Source organism: Neodiprion lecontei, chromosome 4, assembly GCF_021901455.1.
Source record: "Neodiprion lecontei isolate iyNeoLeco1 chromosome 4, iyNeoLeco1.1, whole genome shotgun sequence".
In the NCBI taxonomy this organism is placed as follows: Eukaryota; Metazoa; Arthropoda; class Insecta; order Hymenoptera; family Diprionidae; genus Neodiprion; species Neodiprion lecontei.
Window position 1 is genome coordinate 5,039,983 of NC_060263.1, and position 26,095 is coordinate 5,066,077.

The 26,095-nt window shown below is 35.6% G+C and overlaps 2 protein-coding genes, 1 long non-coding RNA gene and 1 other non-coding gene across 15 annotated transcripts; 3 read left to right on the plus strand and 1 right to left on the minus strand.

Annotated features, from left to right (window-relative positions):
- On the plus strand, window positions 1–82 carry Trnal-aag. The gene has a single exon. It is a non-coding gene; the product is annotated as a tRNA-Leu (tRNA).
- On the plus strand, window positions 82–4,686 carry LOC107224943 (succinate dehydrogenase [ubiquinone] cytochrome b small subunit, mitochondrial). 2 transcript variants are annotated; one of them, XM_046737314.1, is made up of 4 exons: window positions 82–323; window positions 3,499–3,653; window positions 3,968–4,158; window positions 4,290–4,686. In XM_046737314.1, exons 1-4 carry the CDS (start codon window positions 239–241, stop codon window positions 4,486–4,488), a joined length of 630 nt encoding a protein of 209 aa, XP_046593270.1. In that variant the 5' UTR covers window positions 82–238; the 3' UTR covers window positions 4,489–4,686. The 2 variants fall into 2 exon arrangements, with proteins under 2 accessions (XP_046593270.1, XP_015520693.2); XM_015665207.2 differs by lacking the exon at window positions 82–323 and adding an exon at window positions 2,942–3,106.
- Window positions 4,391–21,533, minus strand: LOC107224938 (interaptin). 11 transcript variants are annotated; one of them, XM_046737298.1, is made up of 18 exons: window positions 21,411–21,533; window positions 18,616–18,785; window positions 18,224–18,384; window positions 17,056–17,244; window positions 16,132–16,447; window positions 15,237–16,048; window positions 14,475–15,125; window positions 14,153–14,322; window positions 13,879–14,053; window positions 13,271–13,357; window positions 12,828–13,061; window positions 12,598–12,741; window positions 12,232–12,393; window positions 11,885–12,049; window positions 11,539–11,619; window positions 10,718–10,963; window positions 9,398–9,437; window positions 4,391–6,886 (listed from the first exon to the last, which is right to left on the minus strand). In XM_046737298.1, exons 2-18 carry the CDS (start codon window positions 18,761–18,763, stop codon window positions 6,840–6,842), a joined length of 3,828 nt encoding a protein of 1,275 aa, XP_046593254.1. In that variant the 5' UTR covers window positions 18,764–18,785; window positions 21,411–21,533; the 3' UTR covers window positions 4,391–6,839. The 11 variants fall into 11 exon arrangements, 10 of the variants coding, with proteins under 10 accessions (XP_046593254.1, XP_046593255.1, XP_046593258.1 ...); XM_046737299.1 differs by having other exon boundaries at window positions 21,323–21,437; XM_046737302.1 differs by lacking the exon at window positions 13,271–13,357.
- LOC107224939 lies at window positions 20,539–25,531 on the plus strand. The gene is made up of 7 exons (XR_001525673.2): window positions 20,539–21,276; window positions 21,429–21,554; window positions 21,936–22,723; window positions 24,361–24,520; window positions 24,691–24,867; window positions 25,027–25,173; window positions 25,365–25,531. It is a non-coding gene; the product is annotated as an uncharacterized LOC107224939 (long non-coding RNA).
- Window positions 25,532–26,095: the final 564 nt, after the last annotated feature.

Consider the following 26,095-nt stretch of genomic DNA (forward strand, 5'->3'; position numbering starts at 1 on the left):
GGTAGCGTGGCCGAGCGGTCTAAGGCGCTGGTTTAAGGCACCAGTCTCTTCGGAGGCGTGGGTTCGAATCCCACCGCTGCCACATTCTTTTTACTTCTCGGTTTTTTTGCACCGTCTACCAACTTTTACCCTACCTGACCGTGAAACTGAGCTGGCTTAAGTTCACCTTTTACTTTCCGCAAATAGTGGCGAACAGACTGGCTGCTCCAAACCCACGATCCACTACTTGAAGGGCCCAATGGGTTACGTCGGATCGAGGCACTGTGGTTCACTTATATCAGGAGTACACGTTAGCGTTGAAGCTGGCACGATCGAAACTACGGGTGTGGATAGCTATTGTCGCACTATACGCCGAGAGGAATTTCTAGTCGTTGTTACTGTACACTCCTCAATTTTTATCGTTTCTACGATTACCGGATTATGTAGTTCGGGGTAAAAGATGAAACCAAATTTTGGAACTGTAAACAGAAAATCTAGTATAATTTTGATTATGGTCACTTTTACTGTACTAAAACGATTAGACTAGATTTTGTGCTTACAAGTATACTGCTAATTTTTATTCCGTAACCAGCACTGTATTGTGATTTCGGCTGTGGTAAAAAATTAAAATAGTTCACGATTGTGTGGTAACCGTGTCTAAAAATTTCTCTCGGCATTTACTATAAATATATGACTTATACGTGCCCGTGCAATTTGCCAGGAGCAACGAGGCGAATCCTTTAATGGCAAAGATCCCACCCGATGAGGAAAGGCAGCATGCATCATTCAAAATAATATAGAAAAGCGGGTTTCGGTTAAATTTCCTATTTTCGAAACCACTGATTTCCGTCTAAATACGAATGTTGAAATCCATGAGGCGATTGCGTAACGTTCTTATCGTCTTTGTGTCGGATTCTATATATAATCATGGTTTTTCTACGGACGGTAAATCAAGATTGATAATGTTAATCGGCATCAGAAATTCTAACGATAAATTGATTATACCTGATTTTTGTCTTCCGTCTCCGTAATCAGTTTTCAATCATAAATCAGCTTTCCGAATGTTATACGTGTATACATATGCATTCAATAAACTCGCGGTATTCTAATTAAGTGAAAATGAAATCCACCACGAAACAAAAGATCTACTCCTAATTCATAGCCTTTTTCTACGACAATGAAATAGCAACAATTACATCAGGCTGAATCGTAATCGCCATAACGAGGTTAAATCAAGTTACAGAAAATATTCCCGCAAAGCATCCCTGCAATAGAGGGTGCAGCTCTGTTTATCTTATAAACTCTTCCAAGTGGATGGTCGCCTGTTGAAGTTGTTGTTAGGAAAGACTAGCCGCGACTTCGGTTGCATAAAGTACAACATCCCGTAGCTGATAACGATACGCACACAGTGCAGAAATCGTTTGAACGTAAAAAAGGTACGCTGTCATCTGAAAGGAGAAAGCTGGATCCCGCATGTTATCTACGCATATAAAAGCTCGCACATACACGGCGTCGCTATAAGGCGGGAACTTTATACAATACATACATACTCAGGGCACCAACAGTATCCCGACGAGCTGGAAAGATTCTGGACTAAGTCGCATGCTGCTACCCTGGTAGCGGGTTCGCGAGGGAGATGCCACCCTGGACCACGCCCTTACTCCCTGGGTCGCCGACATGCCGGGTCATCTCCGGTGGATACAAACGCTTCCTTCCATTCCGGGCAGACATCTCTAAAACAGTTATAAACCTGTTTTAGATCCGGTGTGCCTATCCTAGGTGACATGGTATGCATAAGTGTACCCATAGTATACAGATTTGGCCTCCTGCAAGTCATGTAATTGAACAGTTACGTAATGACATTAATATATAGATATATATGTAGAATAATGAATAGAGATTATTTAACGCCAATCAGGACGAATACAGAATTTAGTACTCTGTTCCGATTTCTCGCATTCATACTTTCCTGCAAGATATAAAATAATTAGATTGTACTTATTCAAGGTCGATCCAGTATCGAAGTAATTATAAATCGTTAATTTATTATACTGTCTATTTTGGGCTGATGAAGCTCTATCTACAATCTCTGGAATGTCAGTGGCACATTCTGTGATCTCTTTCATACAATGTTTAAATAATCTATAAATATATACATACACATACATATATGTGTCAACGACGAGTGGCCAATCGGTAATCAATCGGATCAATGTCAAGCCGATAAACGCCAGGTTCGATGTGATTAGTAATCCAGTAGGATAGCATGGTGCAAAAGAGCTGGGCTTAAAACGGTCGAGCTACTGCTTGAATGCACGGCCCTCGGAATGAGAAGAGCTACGATATTAACTAGGAGATCATAGCTGATTGCACTAGCTTATAAGCTAACCAAAAATATATTCGAGCTTAGGGTTTTTGCGAGAGGTTAATCACTCGTTAAATCTGGTGTACACTTTTCCATAAATCTTGTGAAATGTCTTGAAATCTTTTGAAATAATTTGAAACCCTCTGAAATCTTAAAATCATTGAAAGCTCTTGAAATCGCTTAAAATTTTTGAAAATACTGCGAAATCTTTTGAAATCCCTGAAATCTTTGTGATCTTGAAATCAAGTAAACAACGAATCGATGAGTGATTAACATCTCGGGTTTTTCTTTCTCAATTCAGGTACTTGCTACCAAAAGTAAAACAATCACTTGTGAGAACATTACGGAATTCTTCGATTGACGATTACTGTGATTTCGGCATATAAAAAGCGTACCTCGTAATTGCTTAACTTATCGCGTAGAATCCACCGTGAACAGTGATATGCGTGCATTGTTTCTTAGAACGATTCAATTTTAATGAGACAGAAATGAAACAAACGAAGTTAGGATACCGCGCTTATTTCAATTACTGGGGGAAAATATAAACAACCAACGCAACATCTAGAAACTTTAACGCCGTTTGGTTGCCGATAGTTGTCACCAGTTGTCACGGGGAATGAGGTATTCTCAACGAGAATTCAGGAGTTCCTTGGCTGAGTTGGTCGTTTAAGAAATAACTATTTATATTTAACAAATAACCGTGCCCAGCGTCTGAAACGATGGCCAGATGTCATCTCTCACGACAGCTCAGCCTACTGACTGGTAATTAAAATTACACGTATATCTTTTAAAGATATTCACGCGATTACTTAGGTTATGTCTAAGCCAAGTTACATAATTCATAGTTGCTTAATTCATCAATTTTCAAATATAAACGTTATCTGTGACACTTATTATCTCAGCAATACCTAGCTCGTCAATTTTATATCGTTACTTCGTCCCTGCAGTTCTGGAAGAATAACGAGTCATTCTACTCTAACAGATTGTTTATTCGATTAGTTAACATAGCAATTCGTATCATCATGAATTTGAATCATCTCAGAGCTTATATTGACTGTGAAACTGCAACAATTGCATCAGAAATAAATCCTGGAGTCACTATTCTCGCACTTTGATATTTTACTATTCTCATAATGAACACTGGTACCTTTCAGGCAAGCTTGGTAACTATGGACAACTTCCACTGGTCAGAAACTGCGCCGTATCTCAGGGCATTATTCATCCACAATTTGCAAGCTTCATTGCCCAAAAATACACAACTGCACCAAAACTAACGGCCACAAGCCTCATGCTAAACTCTGTACCACAGGTCAGGATTTCTTATTATTTCTCAATTGAGATATCGAATAGGTTGGCAATGTAAAATTCCACACGTACTCAATCAAAGTTTCCGTTTTCCTTAAATGATGAACAATTTTTTTTGATCTGTACTCAATTGTAGCTTTGCAATGCAAACTATCTATGACATATTTGAATACGCGATATCTATACTTGTCAATAGTTAAAAATGTCAAAAAATATGGAAATCATTTCGAAAATACGATATTCCTAGCTGTTGTTATACAATTCTTATCAATAATATTACTCACTCAACAAACTCATGACTATTTTTCACGTGAGCAGCTGAACCTGGTGCGATCAATAGCCACGAGTCAACGTCATTGTGCTCCAATAACTGGTGATCACGTGCGTCTATGGCAAGCCGAGCGAGTTACTTCTGCTATCCTAATAGGACTTCTGCCTGCTTGCATCTTGCTTGAGAATCCATTTGTCGACGTAACGTTATCTGTCTTCATGGTCATGCACAGTCACTGGTAATTCAATCTTATTGTTACTGATATTCTTTGTTATTGAAATTTCACTTTTATCAGTCGATTTTTATCAATGAGCTCAGCAAGAGTAATTGCAATATGTCAATATAATACTACCTTTGAATTCATTGCAGGGGTTTGGAAGCAATAGTAATCGACTATGCTCGACCGATAGTTGTGGGTAATATCGTCCCAAAAATAGCTCATTTTGCACTGAATCTTTTTTCTGCCGCTACACTAGCTGGTCTGCTTTTGCTAATTTATAATGGTCCGGGTTTGGGGAAAACTGTGAAGAATCTGTGGACTGTTGGCAAAAGTGAAGCTGCAAAATAGAAAAGAGAAAAAATAACAATTACGCGTGTTCACGTTTTGTGTAAAAGAAGAAAACGACAATATACGACTATTGTTTTAAGTTATTAGAAATTATATAGTTGGTAAAAAAAAAAAAATTTACCATTGAATAAATTATTGTTTGCCATGATAAATGAATGTAGCTCATTATTTCGTACATGAAGAAAAGATTCGGCATATGTACTTGTAAGATATTGAAAACGTTGTTATAAGTTAAGTGAATAATTTGTTGTACAAATTTCGTTTCATGAAATATTGAAGAAAAACACTGATGTAATTAGCTTCAAATAGCTATAAAGTATTTCGGTAGTAATCATTGATTTAAACTCAAAATGATGAAAGCAATAAAACATTAAATCATTATGCATACACCTGTGTAACAATTCTTTCTTCTTTTTCCTAGTGGCTATAATTAGCTAATTTTTTGAAACAAAGTGACTATGCCACTAGGTCCGCTGAAATTTATTTATTTACCTATTTTTAAAACCCTGTGGTAATAACTCAATTTCACTGAGTATTATGGTGGCTATTTTTATTAAAACAATTCTAAAAAAGGATTCACAATGTATGTAATTCATCATAAAGTAGCACTACTTAAATCTAGATTTAGTACGATGCAAATACACTGCTCAAATCTGTACAGCGAACGAGGACAGGTCAATCTGAGCCCTTACTCAGATGAGACTTGAAAAAATGCGATATCAATCCATTCCGAGCTTTGTCTTGCAGAAATTCATCGTTCAATTTTTTTCAACATCAAATAATTCGTAAATGCTACTTTTTGCACTCAGCTATGCTGACAATATTTTGGCACTTTTTACATTATATATTTCTGGAATGTATACACGCTGATTAAATTGATATTTCCCCAAATGAATTTTCAAAATAATTCTAATGAAAAAAAAAAAAAATTAATAAATAACTCGATTGAAATAATGTCAAAGAATTTCTACAAGCGGTAGCTGAAATTCTTGCGATTATAGTATTTATGGTTTTTACCCAATGCTAGACTGGCCTTCCTTCGTTATATAAATTGTAGTAGGTACTAGACGTTTTTCTTTTTTTAAATATTTTTTTGTTGCTTTCTTTACATACTCTTACAAATTCTTTGTATCCTTTCTTATTGCACAATATGATTACTTAGAAACATTTGATGGTTGCATACAACCGTCGTTGTCACTGTCGTCAACATCATCACCATCATCATCATTAACAACATCATCGTCGTCGTCTATCTTTATAGCGTTTTTATTACACAATAATCATCAAAAGTTACGAGCTCAGCAACTCTAATTAATGTACAATTATAGATAAATCGTTACCCACATGAAGCATGACAGCCAAAAGATATTCAGTTCAGTAATACACAGATGATTATAATAAATATAACCAAAAGTTATTGCTAAATTCAAGTTTATTCTGCACTCATGATTTTTAGTGATTCGACAGTATTACTTTTCTCTTTCTTTTTTCACAGCCAGAAAAATTCTCAATCTCACTATTTGCCTTGATTTGATAACTAGTGATAGTAAATTTATGCAATTTCGTTTGTACAAATTCATCTTAAAACTGAAACTTAATAATGTACAAATAATCAAATCTCTAAAATTAGTCAAGATATTTGAGAACACCCACAATAAATATCTAACAGATGCCAGTGCCCCATGTGAGTGATTTTTATCTTTTACATTCCTATTGATTTCAGATATGGATCAACTCAAGCCAAGTTCGTAACAATTATTTGAAATTCGAATATTATTCTGAGATACAACTCATGCACATCATTTGAAGTAACTTGGCATAAATGTGCCCATATGTGAACACTGACCATTGCATTTTGATGTTTGTGTGATTATAGCTTTGCAACAGTGTAATAAAACTATTTGTGAGTAGTGCGGAGCTGTCTACTTTTTTTTTCGTTCTTTTTTTTTTTTAAGAAGCATGTATTTCTACATGAAATTAAGTATCTTAAAATAATATTTGAAAGTCGAAAACACAAGATCTGTTTGTCAACACAAGATGTGAGAGGCATTATTGAAATTATATTTCTACAACTAGTTATATATGTATAATAGTCACACACACCGTTTTTCAATAATCTGTGTTATCTATCTACTTGTTAATTTGTTGCATACTTCTTTTACATATTAAAATATGATATTTCTTAAAATAAAGATTATCAGCAATATTTTTAATCGTCATTATCATTATATTAGTCTTCTTTATAGCAAAATTTCCACTGCTCGCATCAATGGCACATGTGCGCACAGTGTTCGTTCTATTTATCAAATCTTTATTATCGCCGCCTTTTTACCCCTGATGCTGTTTTTTCTTCAACGTAATTTATTCTTTGAGGTTGTTACTTTTTTCCTGAACCACCCTGTAAGTTGTAATAAAAAGTTCATCAATTACAATACATAAAAAACAGCGCGAAAGGCTGTTTGACAACCTATGAATGAAGAGTATTGTTGCAGAAAATAAGATTACATCGATATTGAAATATCACACAAATTTATGTAATTCCAACTACTTCTACTTTACTACTTCAGCTGCTACATCGTAGAAATTAATAAAATTGGATTAACTATATTATTGCTTTATCAATATAGATCTATTAGAGTCCACTGATGACTTTTAGTGAAACACATGCAGCTGAAGTTTAACATTTAGTCGAAATATTAATTTATATTTTATTCGTAAATACAGAAAACATTCACTATGACATGAAAAAAATTATAATCTAGAAACGATTTGTTGAAACAGACAAAAGTTGTAATCGCGAGACGAGTAATTAAATACTCAACAGATAAATCATACGTCTTGCCAACGGAAGGTTGAAAAAAAAATAAGCCATTGATATTGTTTGCTGCAGTATACATATCTGTTCATTCTACTGTCTAGAAGTAAAGAAAATTGATATTCTTATTCATAGATTATCCACTTCCGACAATACCACAATGATTATCAACCAAAAATAATAATGAAATTTGGTTGTGGGTCAAAAATAACCTTAGAGGACTCTCTACCCATCACCAATCGATAAATAAAAGTTGCTGGACATATTTTTTTACAATACCGAATATGCATAGTGCCGTGCAATCGATTGCAAGCAATACTTAAAATATATCACAGTAACCAAATATTGTTGCGATACTTTACACGCCATAATTGATTACAACAAAATTAAACGAGTGTAAAACGAATGCATGAAAGTACATGGAAATAGAATGGGTATTTTGACAGGCAAGAAACAGATACATGTATACCATGAATATCTCTTGAAGCAGGCAACTCAAATTTATGTTTGCGACAAAGTTACAGTGGAGTCACTTGAAATTGGTCAACTGGCCTGTTTCCAAAAATATTTACAAATGGTACAGAAAACTACATCAATCCAGAGTTTAACAATGAGATCTGATTGCAATTGATCAGATCTATACCTGCGCTAAGTCATAGAGTATATAGTGCATCGAATTTATCTGAAATTGTTATCAATATACACCGAGCAATATTAAAATTGTTAACTCTGACACTTAAAGAACATACAAAGTTTTCAGTGTCAATTCGCAAAGGCAAACCCTGCAATATATTTTTTAAGTATTCATTAAGGATGTACAAACGGCAATACAAACATCAAGGCTCACTCAATGCCTGTAACTTTTAGCTCATGTACCGATTGACACGAATTATTACTAATTAAGGCACAATTGAGGCCTGCGTGGATTAAAATGAGACACAGCAAATGAATTTTAAACAGGCACCCCAATTCTATAGCGTTGAATGTTATGTGTATTGATCATGTGATGTCAATGATGTTCATGAAAACTGAAACATACTTTAAAGAATAAAGCATTCTTAACGACGGTGAATCAGAAATATTTAATATATATTTATATAGTGTGGAAATCTGAAATGAAAATGAATATTAATGTAAGGTATCAATGACAGCTGTGTTACGTAAGAGGAATAAATAATATCGTGAATAATAAATCTTGCAGCTAAAGTGTCGTATCCTTTACCTCAGTGTTTGTGCTGGCGTCACTTATTGTTACTACTAATATTATTTCGTTTCTTCTAATTTTTACATAAGTATTCTCTACAAACATGTCATGAATTATTTTTTATATAAATAAAATTCATGATTATGTGTCTGTATAATTACAGCAGTACGGGTTCAACATCGTCATGCTCGAATATGAATTCAAACAATTAGCATAACTTTTCTCATTGGAATGTTTCAAGTATTGTTTCCATGTTTGCTGATTTTATGGAAACAGACATTTACAATCGTATTCGTAAATATCAATACAAATTATACAACACTACATTTGAATAAAAAATTTTTCTTTCTTCACGAAAATAACTGGTGCACTTGCAAAGTAAAATATGAGAATTAATCATTGTGTAATTCTTAGGTATGATTGATGATGGCGTGGGACAATCACGATGCAAAGAACATTCACTAGGGGAAGCATAAGTAATTATTAGGTAGGAATTGAAACCTGAGGTGAGAATTAATTTCAAATAAAAGAAATCACCTAAAAACCATATTTTGCCTCGAGACAAATAAAGTTGAATAATTGACGCTAAGTATATGAGAGGACGCAATGTGTCTAGAAAAAAGAGGTATCATTACAAGCCATGTGAGAAATGTATGGTCGTGTGTGGTCGTTGGAAGAAAAAAAGAAATGCACCTGCAGTAATTAAGGATATTGCGTCACGTGGAAACAAAAGTGAAGACAATGTTTGAACAAATTAAAAATAAGCTGAAACAGCGAGTGGACGGTTAAGCCAGTGAACGGGAGGCTACCCTTTTTTAGACGCTCTTTCGAAAACCGAAAAAATACAATCAATCATTTGAGAAGAATGTCACCTTCCAATTATTCCATACCTGCGAATCGGCGCCGCTTTGTCACGGGTTTCATAGTGGACTGTTAGAACAACCAAAATACAACATATTTGTTACTTTGATGTTGTTATTGATTAGGCTATTAACGATGATAGTACATGGTGGTCAACGAGCGATCTGCGTTGGGGAATTTCTATTACAGCTTAATCAGCATGTAACACATTACGTGTCGTTGTATGTACATTTAATAAAATGCAAGGGCATTGACCATCAGGACAAACACTGAGGAGAGAGGATTTAAAGACAGTAGCTCATAAAGCATTGGCCCCTATGACAACGTCGTGAAATATAGTTTTTTTGTTCACCTTGCTAAACTTTGGAGCTTTACAAGCAGTCAAAATTGAGATATTACTTCAAGTTTTTTTCTTTTTCTTTTTGCAGTAATTTTGCTGACGAATACATAGCTTAAAAGTACGTACAAAAATGTCGGTTATTGCGGACCCGTGTAACTGAGAATTATATTCGTTTTCCAACTTATGACTACAATTATCTGAGTAAAAATTCTTGTACAGAGTATATTTATACTGTTGATTGTATCTGTTTCTTACAACATAAATTCAATAACTTTTCACAGATTTTCAATATAAACTAAATAGTATCTGTCACATTCTGCTACTAAGAACTACTAAAAAAAAAAAAAAGAATATAAACTAACCATGCCACCTGAATGTGAGACCTACCACCAAGGATAAGTTTTTTTACTAATAAAGCTGTCTACTTAGACACTGTACCCTTTCTAGAAATTATTTATGAGAAAACCATTGACTGTTTTTAAAAATATAATCTAAAGACAAATTATATGCGCGTGTGTGTGTGTATATATATATTACTCAAAGAGGAAAGAATATGTGGACAATTACAGAATGCAATATGTTACTTTTGCACAAATATGAAACTCAACAGTCGAATAGATTTTTGTGTTTCTCTGTTACAGATGTATTCAAACAAAACTGCTGATGAGACAAATGGGATAAAAAAAACATGTACCGGGAAGAGAATGAATTTATAAGTACAAATTACTTAGCTATAGATCGACTTTAAAATCTTCCTCAAAGATAGTCTTTGGAAGAAAATTAATTCATTCCATGCTGATGTAATCTTTGATCATTATCTATACTTCGTTCATGTTTAAACAAAAGTAATCTCACATCCCAAATGACTCATCGCGCAAATACCTGTGATTGAGTACTATGATACAGTAAGACTGTCAACTCTCAATTATTGCCAATGTGTGTGCAGTACAAAAATACGTAAACGAGCCAGAAAGAAAAAGTGCTTCCCATAAACTATTATGGGTTTTACCTTCCTCTTTTTCTTGTGCTTTTTATGTTGCTGGCTGTTCAACGGATTCCAGCTAGCCTGTGTGTTGTGGTCTATCATGTGACACGTTTGTGGGGAGGAGGTTTTTGATATTAGAAAGCTGGTATCGGATTCTTGTCGACACTCAACCAAATCTGTAGCGGGCTCGGTTATGGAACATTTTGCAAGCTCTGTATTCTTCAGCGATTTTTCAAGCGCAGCTAACAATGAATGCGCCACCACTGTTGGCTGCATTTAATTGGGAGAGAAATGGTTAGGGATGATGTGTAAGTTAAAGCAAAGGCATAGTTGCTTCTCTTTTCAATTGAATAATCGCATAGGTTCAAAAACTTTTTCATATAGAATCAAATTCAAAATTGTTTTAACGTATAAAAAATGTAACTAATCTTTATATCAAATATAAATAGCCTAAATAAAGTTGATCACACTTCGATGACACTTAGTTTGAAAAACTTAGAAACATAATAGAAATAATTATATACATATTATTCTCGCGTGGGATAATTTTCTGGAGTTAATTTTACCCATTTACCTCAGTACTAAACAGGTGAATTTCTAAACATGAGTTCCATATAGTTTGCCGATACAAACAGAATTGAAAAGCTTTTGCTGAAACTTTGGGTACTGAACGAATTTGTCTACGGACTATGATACAAGTTAAATTAAATGCAACTCTTCATGGAATACGTATGTCCATATGTACATTGATGGCTTGTCGTTTTTTTTATTATCACTAGCAAGTAAAATAATGTAGAACATTTCCTGTAATACCGTTAAGATAATAGTTTGCTTTTCACACTAACCTCAGACTTGGACGAATCTGATATTGGTGGCCCGTTTACGGTGGATTGATCTAAATTCCTGAAACCGGGGGATACTTCATTCTGAAATTAAGAAACATATTTTTTAGGCTGAAATTTAGAGAACAAAGTATGAAACTTTAGGGAAACTAACATTTTACAGCAGACATGATAAATATCCAGGATACCGTTTAACATCCAGGAAATTTTCGCTAATGTTGCTAAATACTGTGAATTTTAGGATATATGCTCATCAACTTGTCAGATATTAAAATAAATATCAATATTGTTGTAAAAGTTTACAAGGTAATTTTGGAAAACTGCTAGCAACTAACCAAAAGTTGCTAACCTTTAGTCGGCCAACTTCGTTCTGCAATTGTAAGACAAGATTTTTCTCCTCTGCCAGACCAGACTCGGATTTTTCTAGTAGGGAGCGAAGCCTTGCTACCTCTGCATCAACAGCAGCCTTGTTGCTAATTTCTTGTTGCAACGATTGCAGTAATCGAGATTTTTCCTGAAATTTGATCAATCCATTGAAATTTCAAGACTGATTTATTATTAACTCCAATCCTAAGTTAAGCTCCAGTTCAAAATTTGAATAAATATTATTCGTATGAATGTTTGTACTAGATTAAAAAAAACTTCCTTCAAAATGGATGAATTTGTGCTCAAATAATATACATACTGTATACTGACCTCTCCAAGTTTTTCTACTGCGTTGAGACTAAGATTTTTCTCTCCTTTCACTGGAGATGATTCGGATTGAATTTTAAAAGATGATAATTGGGTTTGGGCTTGGTGTCTGAAGGTTTCTGCTTCAGCTAATCTCGTTTCCAATTCAGATATTTTTTTATCGAGCTATGAAAGTAAAATAATTAGTTTATATTTCAATTTGATAGTTTTAGAACGGAAGTTTCAATGTCAACTTAAAAAGAGTTTAGTTCAAATATTACTTGAGTTTGAAAATTTTTGAAAATTTACTGAGCAGTATTAAATATTTTTGGTTGAAAAATGAAAAATAATATTACCCTCCACCGATCAGTATGTAATCTTTAATTTTACCTGTTCTGTGAGGCCAGATTTGCTTCGAAGACTGTCAAGTTCAGTTTTAAGACTAGTTAAAATTTCTTCTTTTTGTTTTATCTGTGCCTGCCACCTCGCTTCTTCCGATTCTAGGTGATTTTGAAGTTCATTAAGTGTTCCTTCCTGTAAAATCATCGAACAATACGTATGAAAAAACCTATCACGTTGTAAAAAACACGAAATATTCAATTAAATCAATTATAACATACTGTATCGTGAAATATTTCTTCATAATGCGACACCATCCCCCGTAGGCTCTGATTCTCCTTTTCCATGTCTTCTTGTTTACGTTTGGAGTCCTTGACAAGTGAAGAAACTTTGCCTTCAATGGCAGTTAACCACTTCTCATGAGAAGATTCAGCAATACTAACATCGGGGAATATCCTCTGCAGTAACATGTCAGTGGATTTCTGTTCATCTCTTCCAACTTTTTGCGATAACTCCTGAGAAAAAACACAAAGAAAGCATCCCCAATTACATTGAATAGTAAAAAAGAAACTGTAATAGTCATTGACTCCTTAAAAAGAATCAAGCCTATCATTCGTCTGAGAAACAATAATGCATGTATTGTGAGAAGCTGATAACACGGGATCACTGCTGAACTTTCAGCATGTGATATAATAATTTCTGAAAAAATAACAGAAAAACTTACATCAATTGCTCTTCTGGAATTAGAACTTGTGCGAGACTCTGCTGCTGAAAGAGCTTCCATCACTTTCCAGTTCTTAGTTCGTAATTCCTATAGTAGCCGAAGAAAAAAAATTTCCACCAAAACAAAAAAAAGAAAAAAGAAAAGAACCAATCAACAGTCAGTTTACCATGCTTTGAATCGAAACGTTAAAAAATTAATATAAACGCAGTTTGTCATTCAAGCAGAATGCTAGATAACCTGAAGCGATACGAAACTTTGTATGTAGTGGAAGCAATTGATGATAGTTTTTCACTATCTTTGTAAACAGTCAGGTAAAATGTGATTAGACATGGTTAAGAAAGACATAATATCAAGTGGCACATGGCAGTGCAACACTTCATATACCTTCTTAATGTAGGCTAATCAGAAAGAGGGATCAGCTTTGGTGCTGAAAGTTCAGGGAAAAAGTCTTATGCCAATCAGTTGCTGGAGATTGCATTGTTAAGTGCAAGAAGAGTGTTACTTAACAAGTTTTGGATAAGCTTAAATAAAAAACCTATTCACTGCAACGTTTTTTCAAAACTTTCAATAACTTCGAAATTAAAAGGATGAAGAGAAGCTTTGCTTACATTGTTCTTCTGTTTCTGGACCTCAAGTTCGTCCTGAAGATTTGTTCTTTGACGACGTTCGTTGTTCATATCGCTTTTCAGTGTCTCCAACTGGACAGTAAGCTTACTCAGCTCTGTGTCTTTCTGATTTACTTCCACTCTCAGCTTTTCCAGCAGAGTTTCCTTCTGTTCTAGTCTGCGGGAACAACGTTAACGAAAATAGTGTTAATGCTCCAAATAAGTGTGTTAAATATTAATACCTAGATATACATATAGCGATTAAAGATTGACTTACAAATTGTTGTGTTCAATATGTTGAATGTTCTTAACAGCCTTTGTTTCAACGCCATTTTCACGGCCTTCGGCATCTGGACGTTCCTTATTAGCTACTAACTGAGAGGCTAAGAACTCATTTTCCTCGCGAAGTTTTCTGATCTCCTTTTGCAGCTCAGCAAGAGTCCCAGACTAAAATCAAAGCTTTGGTTAAACAAATAAGTGGTTCACATTAGCGATAACGAGGGTGTACAAATATATATTCGACAATTCCACTTGTCTGTGAATCACTAATATTCTTTCAGATTTTCTAAAATTAAAATTATTGATATTTAAAGATTTACCTGTGACGAGAGTCTGTTATTTTCTTCTTGCAATCTTGCAACCTCAATTTGTGATTCAGAAGAATTTCTCGCACCCTGCTGTAGCCTTTCAACCTCAACAGACAACATTTTCAGTTCAGACACAGTTTTGTGGGCGTTTCTAAGTTCCTCCTGGGTCTTGGCTAATTCTGTTTGAACCTTATTCAAGTCGCTCTGTGCCTTAGAGAGTTCAGTTTTTGCATTTTTACTTTCACTTTGAGCCTTAACCAGTTCCCCCGCTGATTTCCTAAGATCTGCTTGAATGATATCGAAATCTTTTTGAAGTTTGTTACAGTTGGATTGCGAGTTCTTTAGTTCAGTCTGGGCGACAATTAAGTTTGACTGCGATTGTTTCAGTTCGTTTTGCGTCGTGCTCAACTCAGTCCTGAGTGAAGTAATTTCGACTGCCTCAGTCTTTGCTTCGTTTTGAGAGACTGAAAGGTCAGACTTTAATTTGTTCAACTCGGCTTGTACCTTGTTAAGTTCAGCTTTAAGATTGTTGGCCTCGTTAGCTTCGTTTTTCACAGCGTTCAACTCTGATTTAACGGAGTTCAATTGTTTTTGAAGGTCTTGTTCGTGGCGAAGCGTATTCTGCAGTCTATGTTCTAAATCATCAATTGTACGATGAGATTCCTATTTGAAAAAGGAAATAAAAAATTATTTTCCACCAAGTACACGTTGAATAGTTTTTTCAATGTAGGATATAAGAAAGCTTTCGTTGGGGATGTGGAAAAGTTAACAAACCTCGAGCTGTCTAACCATCTCCTGAAGTCTTTCTCCTGCTTCCTTATAGTGCTGCAGCTGTCCCTGGGAATGCATTAACTGCTCTTGCGTCATCGCTAGCTGTTGCCTGTGCCGCTCAACCTCAGCAGCGCTATTTTCACAGGTAGATCGCAGCATCTGGATCTCTTGGTTAACGGTCATATTAATATTCTGCAGTTCTTGAATTTCCACATGTTTTTGGGCAAGTTGTGTTTTCAAGGCGTTCTCGTTTTCCCTCATCTGCGAATATTGTACCTCCAGTTGCTTTCTCTGTGTGACAAGTTCTTGCTGAAGATGTCCTTGAGTTTGTCCCTGATCCTCTTGCATTTGATGAATAATAGTCATCTTTTCGTTAACCTGGCTTTGCAATTGTTCTATTTGTCTGGCAAATCCTTGTTTCTCTGCAGCATGACTCTCCAATATGTGTTGCACACGAGTATGCAGAGTCTGAGCCTCGGTAGCTTTGGCACTCAAAGTTTCTTCGAGCTGCCTCACGTTCGCAGAGAGCCTAGACTTTTCAGCATTCAATTCCGAGCGCAATTCTTTTAGCTTATTCTGAACAGCAACACTTGCCTCTTGTTCATCAGCCAATGCTTTTTCCTTCTCTGCCAACTGTTTTTTAAGTTTAATCACAGGATCTGTGCGACCTTCGGTCCACTCAGAATGCTCTAAAGGATTATCTAATTGTTTGTTCAACAACTGATCAGTAAGAATTTGAATTTCAGACCGGCTAAGTTCTGCCTTCTGAATAAGAGGCATAAGCAAAGATATGTTGACGCCATCCTTGTCGCCCCCTAAAAAAAGTAACATGAAAAATTGCCACTAAACATTACAGGTAATTAGTTTAATTCAGTTATTTTCGTCAATGATCATTTACCAATTTGTGCTAAAATGTCATTCCTCTTCTTCTTATTCTTAGATTCTTTAACCGATGACTGAACAGGAACTGAGATTTCTTTTACAATTTCTTTGGCTGTTTTAACAGGAGTTTCTTTTTGTTGCTCTTTAATTTCCTTGGGAGTTTCTTTGAGTGCTTGTTGCTGTGGAGTGTTTCCAACATCTTTTTTTTCCTCCTTTGCATCCCCACCTTTCTTAGGTTGTTCTTTTGCGTTCTTCTTAGTTTTCGTAGGAGTGTCTACGAGAGATTTGTTGACAATTGGTTCGGACTGTGTCATTTGATGTAAATTGTCCTTCTGCGAGGGAAGAAAAATAAAAAAAAATAAAAAAAAAAAAAAAATAAATAAATGAGTATATGAATAAATATAATATTGAATTGATAGTGTCGGAGAGAAAAATCTATTTCAATGAATTTCTGATTGCTTCTTTTTGGCGTGGGAGATGAATGGTTCGTAGATACTATTATCTATGCCTCATAGTGATATATACAGTTCACTATTCTTGTTATCTTCTCTCGCGATATGGGTTACCAACCAACATATATAATAAAAAGAAGTGACAAACTCCCCTGCATATTAGCATTAGTATCATGAAAAATACTGAGATGTCGATAAAAAAAATATTTGTGTTACGAATATAGAATTGCTCCAGCTGTTCAAACCCAGAATGACCGCAATATGTCCTACAGCTTTCCAAAATGCAGATTTGGCACTGCGTGACTTTTTTTTTTATTCCATATTAAAAATTGCCAATGAAAAAACTTACAAACTCAAGTTTAACCCAATCGGATAAGCTCTATAGACATATTTATTTCAAGGGAGAATCACCCTATATTTTTACGTTTTGTAACTACTAAAGAGGTTGCAACACGAGCAATAAGTCTTTCTAACAAAAATATACTCACGCTGTGACTACGAATAAGTTCAAGATCATCTTTGGGTTGAGTCAAATCAAAATGATTAATGTCTTCTGACTGGGGTTGTGAAAGACTGGGTTCTGGTACCAAAATCACCGGCTCATCTTTGTTGAGAAGAATCGGTTTCACTTTGTCAACTTTTCCCTTCTTCTTGTTCCCCTTGATATTTTTTTCCTCCTATTTCAATAAACCGAATTATTGATTTACTTTGTAGAAATTTATACATTTTGAAGTGTTGGTAACTTCCTTGGAAGTAATTTATAGTTGATGAATATACTCTTATTGGTCCTAGTTTATGTTTATTAGTGATATTTTGTTCGATTTGAGGAAAAAGCAAACACAAACAACGTTTACTACGACTTCATAATTATTTACCAGTGGAAATTTCGTCATAGGATCTCCATTATTCTGACTTCTCGATAAAAGCTTAAACCTAAAATGGTGGAAGTTTACTTTTACTCGCTCTCATCTTTGATAAAAGACTTGACAAAGTTCCAAATATAGTCCTATGAAAAGGCGAAAGAAGATCGTTTCACTCTAGAGATTGCAATTGGGAGAAACAATACTGTTCAAACTTACCAAGGCATGTTTATTAAATATTAGTGCAACATGACGTGTGCCAAAATTTATTTATGGATTGAAATTGAATAGGATCAGAGTTCGACATAGAGAAACATAAAAAGTGAATAAACTATCTGTATTAATTTACTGTACAGCTGGACAAGATGTGGTAATTTTTTTGTTACTACAACTTCTGTCATTAGTCATTTTTTTAAACAAATGAATTTCATGCTGTGAATTAGGTAGCAATTAGATTATAAAATCTGGTAAATCGAATCGAAGTGTTATTGTACCTAAAATTATGTTAAAAAATGTTGACACATCCACAAATGATTAGATATACAAATGATACATTCTTAGAACGCCATAGTTTTGAAAAGTTATCTTAAAAATAAAATCCACAACAATTCAGAAATCTGAAATTATACAAAAATAAAGTTTTGTCGCGCATAACAGTCTCTTGAGGAGAATTTCATTTACCGGTTCCTACATAAGATTTCTTTACTCTTAAGCGTTTTTAACAAGAATTCAGAATAATGTTGAATGAAAAAAAAATTAATAAGAAATGAAGAATGGATAACTAAGCGTTTTCTACCTGAATGGGTGCTTCGTCAATGAGTATTTGAGGATTTTCCTCGAATTGAACGTGCTCGGTTTTTTCATCTTCCCTGTCTTCCTTTTCTTCCTTCTTCTCTTTTACCTTTTTCCCCCCAGCTTTATTTTTGTGCTTCTTCTCTTTACCTTTTTCTCTTTTACCTAATGAGAAACAGATGAATTCGTAAATCGCTAACATTCGGAGGTAAATACAGCTTTCCATATTAGCTGATCAATAAATAACCATGACTCATTCCTTATTTAAAATTATAATTTGAATGAATTCATTGCTTCTAAATATACGACAACAACGTATTCCATGTACACATTATTCTCTTTCAGGTCCAGACACAATATTTGTTAAATTTCAGCATAAAAAGTTATCGAACTTACCTATTAGCAAGTCATCAGGTAGCTTGCGTTGTTCAGCTATTGCTTCGTCGTAGGTTTTTTCTTTCATGCCAAACATTAACACAAAAAGAATAACAGCAGCCGATACGACTACCAAACTTACGCAAATCAGCCCTGTCTGGACATCCATTTTTTTTTTGGTGGATTTTCTTCTATAAATACACGAAAGTTTATTTAAAAAATTTTTCAGAATTCATAATTTATCAGGTATCACTTGTTTTACGTAATTGGTGTTACGTGACTCGGATGGCACACAAATTAAGGTGATTAGACTTTACGATAATACGTGGTTAGTGAAGAAAAAAGGAAACGGAGAAATTAAATACAGTGAGGAAGGAGAATTGAAAAGTAGGGCCCCCAAAGATAAGAAGTTCGGTAAATAAGGAAAAAGAATTCACAATTGAAAGAGGAACAAAGAATACGACTGATATGAGTCAAAAAAACATGATCAGACAGCTGAGAAAACTGATGGTTTGAATATCATCAGACATCGTGATGTTATCTGCCAAAATAGATGTAATACTGTCCTCGTGTTACTTTACGAATGCAAAATATGCTATAATGTATATACGCATTACAGCCAGACATATGAATCATAAGGCATACAGTTTCCAGCACTGTAGGGTTTCGAATTATCATTTTATCGTAGAGCTATTCCATACACAATATAATTTGGCAAGAGATCTGTTGAAGCGACTGAAGCCAACTCAACAAAGCGTTAGCTCATATATTTCTTCTTTTTCTAATTACAGTTATACATTCGACTTCTTTGCCATAGTTTGAATAACATCATCCAGGCAACAGTTATAAAGAGGGGGTTAATTATTCGTAGTTTCATAAATGAGTGTATTCTACGTCTATAGCCTGCGCCATATTCTCACTTTCATGTTTCTTTTCTTCTTCAAGTTGAACTTTTTTCTAAAAATCTCAAATACTTTGCTGTATTAAGCTCAAAGATTGAAAATGATATGAAATTGCACGAGTGGAATTTCCAAAAAATATATTGAAATCGAAGTGTTTAACATTTGAAGAAAATCACTATTTCGCGATTTTAGCACTACTTTGAAAGAGTCGAGTTTGCAAAATAGAATATCTCATTCTATTCCAGTGCAGCAAATTCCATACAATGCCAGTGTTGGAAAATGACAACTTTTTCCTTAAAATGTGCATTGTTGCATTAAACTTTTCTAACGTCAGCATCATGAATGCTGTTCAAAGTTCATCTCCTGATCAAATATAGAGCAATGAGTTAAAAAATGGTGTTGTTATAATCTAAATGATTATGGGGAAAAAAAGAGGACAAAGTCTTTAACAACGGTTTGCCACAATGTAAATCACAACAGACGCATCTCCGAGAGATATAAACTGGAAACCGTTATCTGTTTGACCATTCCACAGCCATCCGACAGATTTGCGAATGCATAAGCGATCCGGGCAACATGTTATTCGTCGTAAGTGTCCAAACACAATTTGATGCAATGCTTTGCTTCAAAAACACGGATATGGCTTTGGAAAATGAATAATTGACAAAAGACACAAATAGTATTTACCTTCAAGATGTAAAGTCTGATCAAAAATATGTTAAAGAAATCAGAAAGGTGAGAATGTACAATTTTTTTCTGCACCAACAGCACTATTGCTCGACCAATAGCGATGAATATTTTGCACAAAGAACAAGACGATTGTTTATAACCTATAATAATTTTAGCAAAAACATTTTTCGAATAAGTCTAGAGAAGAATAAAAACTAGCTCGATTTCTGCTGGCTCAACCTCGGTGACATTGTCAAAATCAATTGTTGTGACTTGACGCATTTTTGAACAGTTTTTGCGCCGAATTGAATGTAAACAGAGTGGAAGAGGAGCCACATTTTCGCCATTTGCGAGTGTTGATCTGTGCGCAATCGGAAAATGAGAATAGACTAGCGAAAGGGTGATTCGATTTTTCGGAGTATATGTATACAGGCAGCGGCGACTTGTGTGACGAAACAACTGTACCGTGACGGTGAATCGGAAGATTCGTATTTGAAAGTCGTACTGACCGACAGGTATTTACAAATAGGTATGTTTTGCCTCGTGAATTTGGAATTCGGGAAACCGGGTCCCGTGAGATCAGAATGAATCACGTAGCCAGAGTCGCCGAGAAGTACCAGGAAAATCGTGCGAGCTTCGGTGCACGCTATATTTGGATTTTGTAGACATGGGCCATCGGTGTGTTAATTGGAAAGTTAAATTGGTCGGCGTTAAAATGTAAATACGTAGGTACAACGTACGTGCAGAGATGAACCTAATTTACGAAAGTTCAAACAGTGTTGGACCTCACGTTGCGCCGCACGCTTCGACAATTAGAACGAAATTACTACTATACTACACAATCGCGAGATATCAGAGATAAGCAGACGCTCGATTATTGTCCGGGGCAAATACCGAACTGCGATTTAACGACTGGGCGGCGAATTAACATTAATAGACGGTGCGTGGCGAAAAAAATAAATGACATATGGATGGGATGACAGAAGCAGAAGAAGCGGCGGGTGGTAGCGGTCAAACGGCACGTCATCAGTATACCAATGCCGCCGACTTGGTAGCATTCCGCACGTCCGAGGATCGAGTAGTGTACGTACGGCTTCGACAATAAAAACCGGTTCGTACTTTTCATCAGAAGGACGGAATTATTGCAGAATATTTACCGTTTGGGGGCCCACTAAACTTAACCACGTCACGTAATAATTGTCAGGCGAATCTATTTCGCCCTATATCTCACTAAAATAAGCTTACTTTTCTCCTCGACTTCAGACGAGAACTCCACGCACACGACACAAGAACTCTTCTGAGCTGTTATGGCCGCTCCGAAAGATTTTAGCTGAAAACCACGCCCATCGGATATTCCGAAACTCTGGATTGGTCAGCTCGCCTTGCCACGTAAGCAGCGCAGCGTGTACTTTTCACTTTCATTTACCATCGCGGTATTTACCGACTGTGCACGGACTCTTCGCGCGACTTGACGGCATGTTTGAAAAAGTACGCCGTGAAGTGAGCAGTTTTTCATGTATGTATGTTTTATTGTGCGTTAAATTGCACGAATGGCTTATCTTTCGGTTAGCTTATTTCCGGTCCGAAACAACATGCGAGTTTAATTTATCCTACTCGAACTATTTGCCATTGACTAGCGATGTGGCTAACGTGAGAAAATGAGTTGTATTGTCACATAATCGAACTCGGATTTTGTTTCAGACCGAAAATAAGTTAGCCGAAACGTTGAGGCATTTATGCATTTTACTGTACAGTAAGGTTCATTAATAGGTTTCCAGTTTGGAGCATATACTACTGGAGGTAGCGGACCCATGCCGTTAACCTCGCGAAAACTATGGCCGTAGTAATGAGGGAGCGTGATATACATCCTCGGGTTACCCAGGATACTCCGTCTCTTTCACTCTACATTTTATTGTCCAAGAGGAAACGTATCAGCTAACCGGGATGTAGAGCGAGAGAGACAGATTGAGGATAGAAGAAGCCGGTGTTTCTGTTCTAGGGTAGCTGCAGGTAGCTGGAAGCATAGGAGCCATCGGATTCAGTTATCCAGTTATTAATAGTCACTTGTTGATTCTCTTGAATAGTTCGACTGAGTTTACATACATACGTGGTTTTTATTTGACTGTTTACAGCAAGCAGTGGCTGTCGGTTTTTAGTTGAGTAACTGTTAAGTCTTGCATTGAAAAAGACGCTGCATTTCGGTAAGAGTTACGTTTGAAGTACAGTACGTATAAATACCAATACTTCGATTGTTCTGAATAACGAAAGATTAGCTATCCTAATGTGCGAGTATTTCTTGGAACAGTGAGAGAGCTGTTTTTGGCTCTACTACGGAACGTCAATTATGAATTTGAGAAACGACGCCATGAATGCGTCCTTTCATTGCACATTAGTGCAATTTCGAATGCGTTCAGTGTCGGGCTATCGAAACTAACTATACATACAGTTTCATACAATAGATTTATTCAATTGAAACAGATCTCTTTTTTTGAGGGTGGCTTTCCTGATTGTGAGTGATTCTGCATCCTAAGCAACAATGAAATACATAGGTATATCGAGTAAGTGTTATTGTTAACTTTCGATTCACATCCATGCGTGGATGATTCGTGAGTGTACTGCATGACCAATATTCATAATTTTTCGGCATATGAATATATTTGAATACGAACATGTTAGAAGAGTACATGCTCTATTAAACTATACATCCCCATCCTTGCTGTAAGCTTCGAATTGCACTATTCGTAAGCCTTTGAAAATTCTTCAAGACGCCTAATAGCAATCAGTAATTTGTAGAGTCAAATCATATACCTGATAGACCTACTGAACTTGAGGAAAAATCCCAGTAATCTTTATTTACTAATATTACAAATTTTGAAATACGTGTTAGATTAAAGTACTAAACAGATTTTCATTTTTATATTTGGTCGAACATTCCGTACAAGTGGAATAACTTTAGCCTAAGTATTTATTGGAATAAATAGAAACCAATACTTTCATTGGTCATGTATCAATTACCTCAATATTTTCAATAGATTTTACTGAATAATTATATATTCTGTAATAAATTTTCATAAGCAATCCAACGTGAGAAAGAAAATAAAATTCAGACATTCATTTACAACTGGTTTCAAAAACTAACGAGGTTCATTTTGGACAGTCACAAAAAATCAAGTTCACCACCGCCTTATAACTAATACGCATGTATGTTGAACTTAGTTTTAATGTATCCCGTTTTTTTTTATACCACTTTATGTCCAAATTACACAGAAGTCATCAATTGATATACACAACCACATCACTCAACAACTACTTTTTGCAATCCATACATGTGCATATATAACTAATTTTGCAAACTTTCACTTCAAAAGTATTTTGGAGATAGTCAAGCTCCAGCTGTTTTCATTATAGTTTATCCGCAGTTAGAGGAAGGAAATAATTTTCTGTTTTCAGAATTTCATATAAACCATTAGTTAGTGGATGTCGAAGGTAATACAGTGAAAAAAAAAGTACAGAATACCTGTACATACCTTAGTTTTGAGGAAATAATTTCCCATCAGTTCAATTCGTGGTACATAAATTCGGAAGGTAAAATATCGGATTGATACTGTTTATTCTGCTTTAGCCTCTGCTTATTAGAGCTTGTGAAATTTTTAGACTGCATAAAAAATGCCTGACATTATCTTGTATTTGTATAATATCAAGGGACTTCCAGTGATGCCCTTACCAGGCCAAAAGCCCCGAAATTCGTTCAGAGATCCGACAGGTACCCCAAGTACCCCTGGGGCTTCACCCTACCCGACAAATAATCATATATTGTCGTTTGGAATGCTTACTCTCCTCATGCCCCTGCTCCCAATCCTTCCAGTTAACCTCCTTGCGGTGCTCAGCAGCAGACAAACTCTTGGCCTCAGTCATACAATCAAATGCCGCAAAATGCTTCTTCCGCCTCCTATTCTCAATTGACAAATTCTGGTGCCTATCCAAGTCTTCAGAATCAGAATGCTTATCCGGCTAGCAATCCTTTTTTCGGCTCCACTATTCCTTACCCATTACATCCAAACCACTCTGCTCCGTCTTCACAAAATCTAAGTCCTTATCCGCGCCATTCCAGTCCTTATAATCGGACATCAGCCATTGCTTCATATCCTGGTAGTGCAGGTCCTTATCCTCAAAGCACGAATTCTTGGCCAAATAGCGCCAACCCATATCTTTGACATACAAGTTTGAGTCCCAGTGTGTGTAATCCTGGGGGACAAGGTACGGGGGCCGTCTATAATCAATACGCTAATGTAACTACTTCTTTGCCGCCGTGGCATGCAACCTTGGCTCCCCGCAGAGCACAGTGGAATGTCAAGGTGAGATAATCAGTTGGTAGATTTTGCAAAACTTAAAGGGTAAAACAGGAGTTTAACTCACAACTAGGCTGATGAAAGTATATTTTACTTATCTGTGTCTTCTGTGATTTTGTTATTCTGTAACTGAAAGTTGTACAATGTTTGTTAGAAATTCTATCTCTTTTTTACAGCCCTCCCCAACAGTCGTTGCTTACTTTCTATTTATCGCAAACACAGATGCAAGGAAGTTGAGAGAGGCGATGACAAGATTGGGATCCAGCGAAATAATCGTGATGGATATATTAGCAAATCGTACTAATCTACAGCGACAAAAAATTGCTGAAGAGTATAAAACTCTCTATGGAATGGTAAGCGATGTATCAGGATATGGTCAAAAATTTTTAATCTGTATACCAAATCAACAAATTTATTGTATGCATAATACATGTGAAAACAATTTGGGTTTCAGGACCTTAGCATAGATTTGACCTTCAAGCTAATTGGTAACTTTAAGTACCTTATTACAGCTATGATGATGCCACTACCGCAATATTATGCTAAGGAACTGCATGATTCTATGCGTGGCTCCGCTACTGACGACTGTCTTATCATTGAGGTTCTCTGCACGCTGTCCAACGATGAAATTAAGATGATTGAACAGGCTTAAAACTCCAGTAAGCATCGTTGCAACATATGCAGTGAATTTCTAAATACCGAGTCTAAATCCTCCCATCAAACGTGTATTTTTAGTCATATATTTTTATACTCAGAAAAATATTCATTGAAAATTAATACACTATTTCATTACATTTCACTTCATGTTTTAGATCGATTTATCAATTTTTTCAAAGTATCTTTCCCATAGAGTATTCAAGAAGCTTAGAATACGATATCAGCGGAGATACTACAGGTAGTTTTAAGGACCTGATATTCCCCCTGTTCATTGCTGATCGTGATGAATTGTTTGATCTGGATCCAGCGGAAGCTCAAGAAGATGCTCGCACACTTATCGGGATTGGTGGGTGCCCATTTTAAATTGTAGTTATACATATAGTAAATATATGCCACGCCATACTTCAAATTATTACTATTTAGTATTTGGATAATTCAATTACAGGAGACTTAAGTTTTGGAAGTGAGAAATCTACGTTCCTTAAAATTTTGGACGAAAGAAGCTTTACCCAGTTGCAACAAATATTCATAGATTACGAGAGTATGGCTGGACATGGAATTGAAAAGGCCATTGAAAATCAATACTCTGGAGATATCAAGGACGGCTTTCTTTCTGTCAGTGAGTTTTCATTTGCTGTTCCTATTTATTGTCCTGCCTCAATGTTGGTATATCGATTATTATTGTTCTTTCCATTACTACAGTAAAATGTCTGAGAAATTCACCTGTATTCTTTGCTGAGCAATTTTACAAGACTGTGCAGGGACCTGAAATTGATGATAAAGAACTTATTCGACTAATCGTAACTCGCTCTGAAATTGACATGCGCGAGATCAAGGAAGCGTTTGTTGAACTGTATAACGAATCTCTGGAAAATTATATATCGGTTAGTAAAAAAAAGTTCACTTGCAACACAATGACATATC

Bases quoted from the DNA above. Each gene is read 5' to 3' on its own strand.
- LOC107224943 (XM_046737314.1), top strand. From the start codon at position 239: ATGGGTTACGTCGGATCGAGGCACTGTGGTTCACTTATATCAGGAGTA. The intron at 3,654-3,967 runs GTCAGGATTTCT...TCACGTGAGCAG, and splicing joins TGCTAAACTCTGTACCACAG to CTGAACCTGGTGCGATCAAT. The intron at 4,159-4,289 runs GTAATTCAATCT...AATTCATTGCAG, and splicing joins ATGGTCATGCACAGTCACTG to GGGTTTGGAAGCAATAGTAA.
- LOC107224938 (XM_046737298.1), bottom strand. From the start codon at position 18,763: ATGGATGTCCAGACAGGGCTGATTTGCGTAAGTTTGGTAGTCGTATCG. The intron at 17,245-18,223 runs GTAGAAAACGCT...TTATTGAAATAG, and splicing joins TTGACGAAGCACCCATTCAG to GAGGAAAAAAATATCAAGGG. The intron at 14,323-14,474 runs GTAAATCTTTAA...CTTTGATTTTAG, and splicing joins ATAACAGACTCTCGTCACAG to TCTGGGACTCTTGCTGAGCT.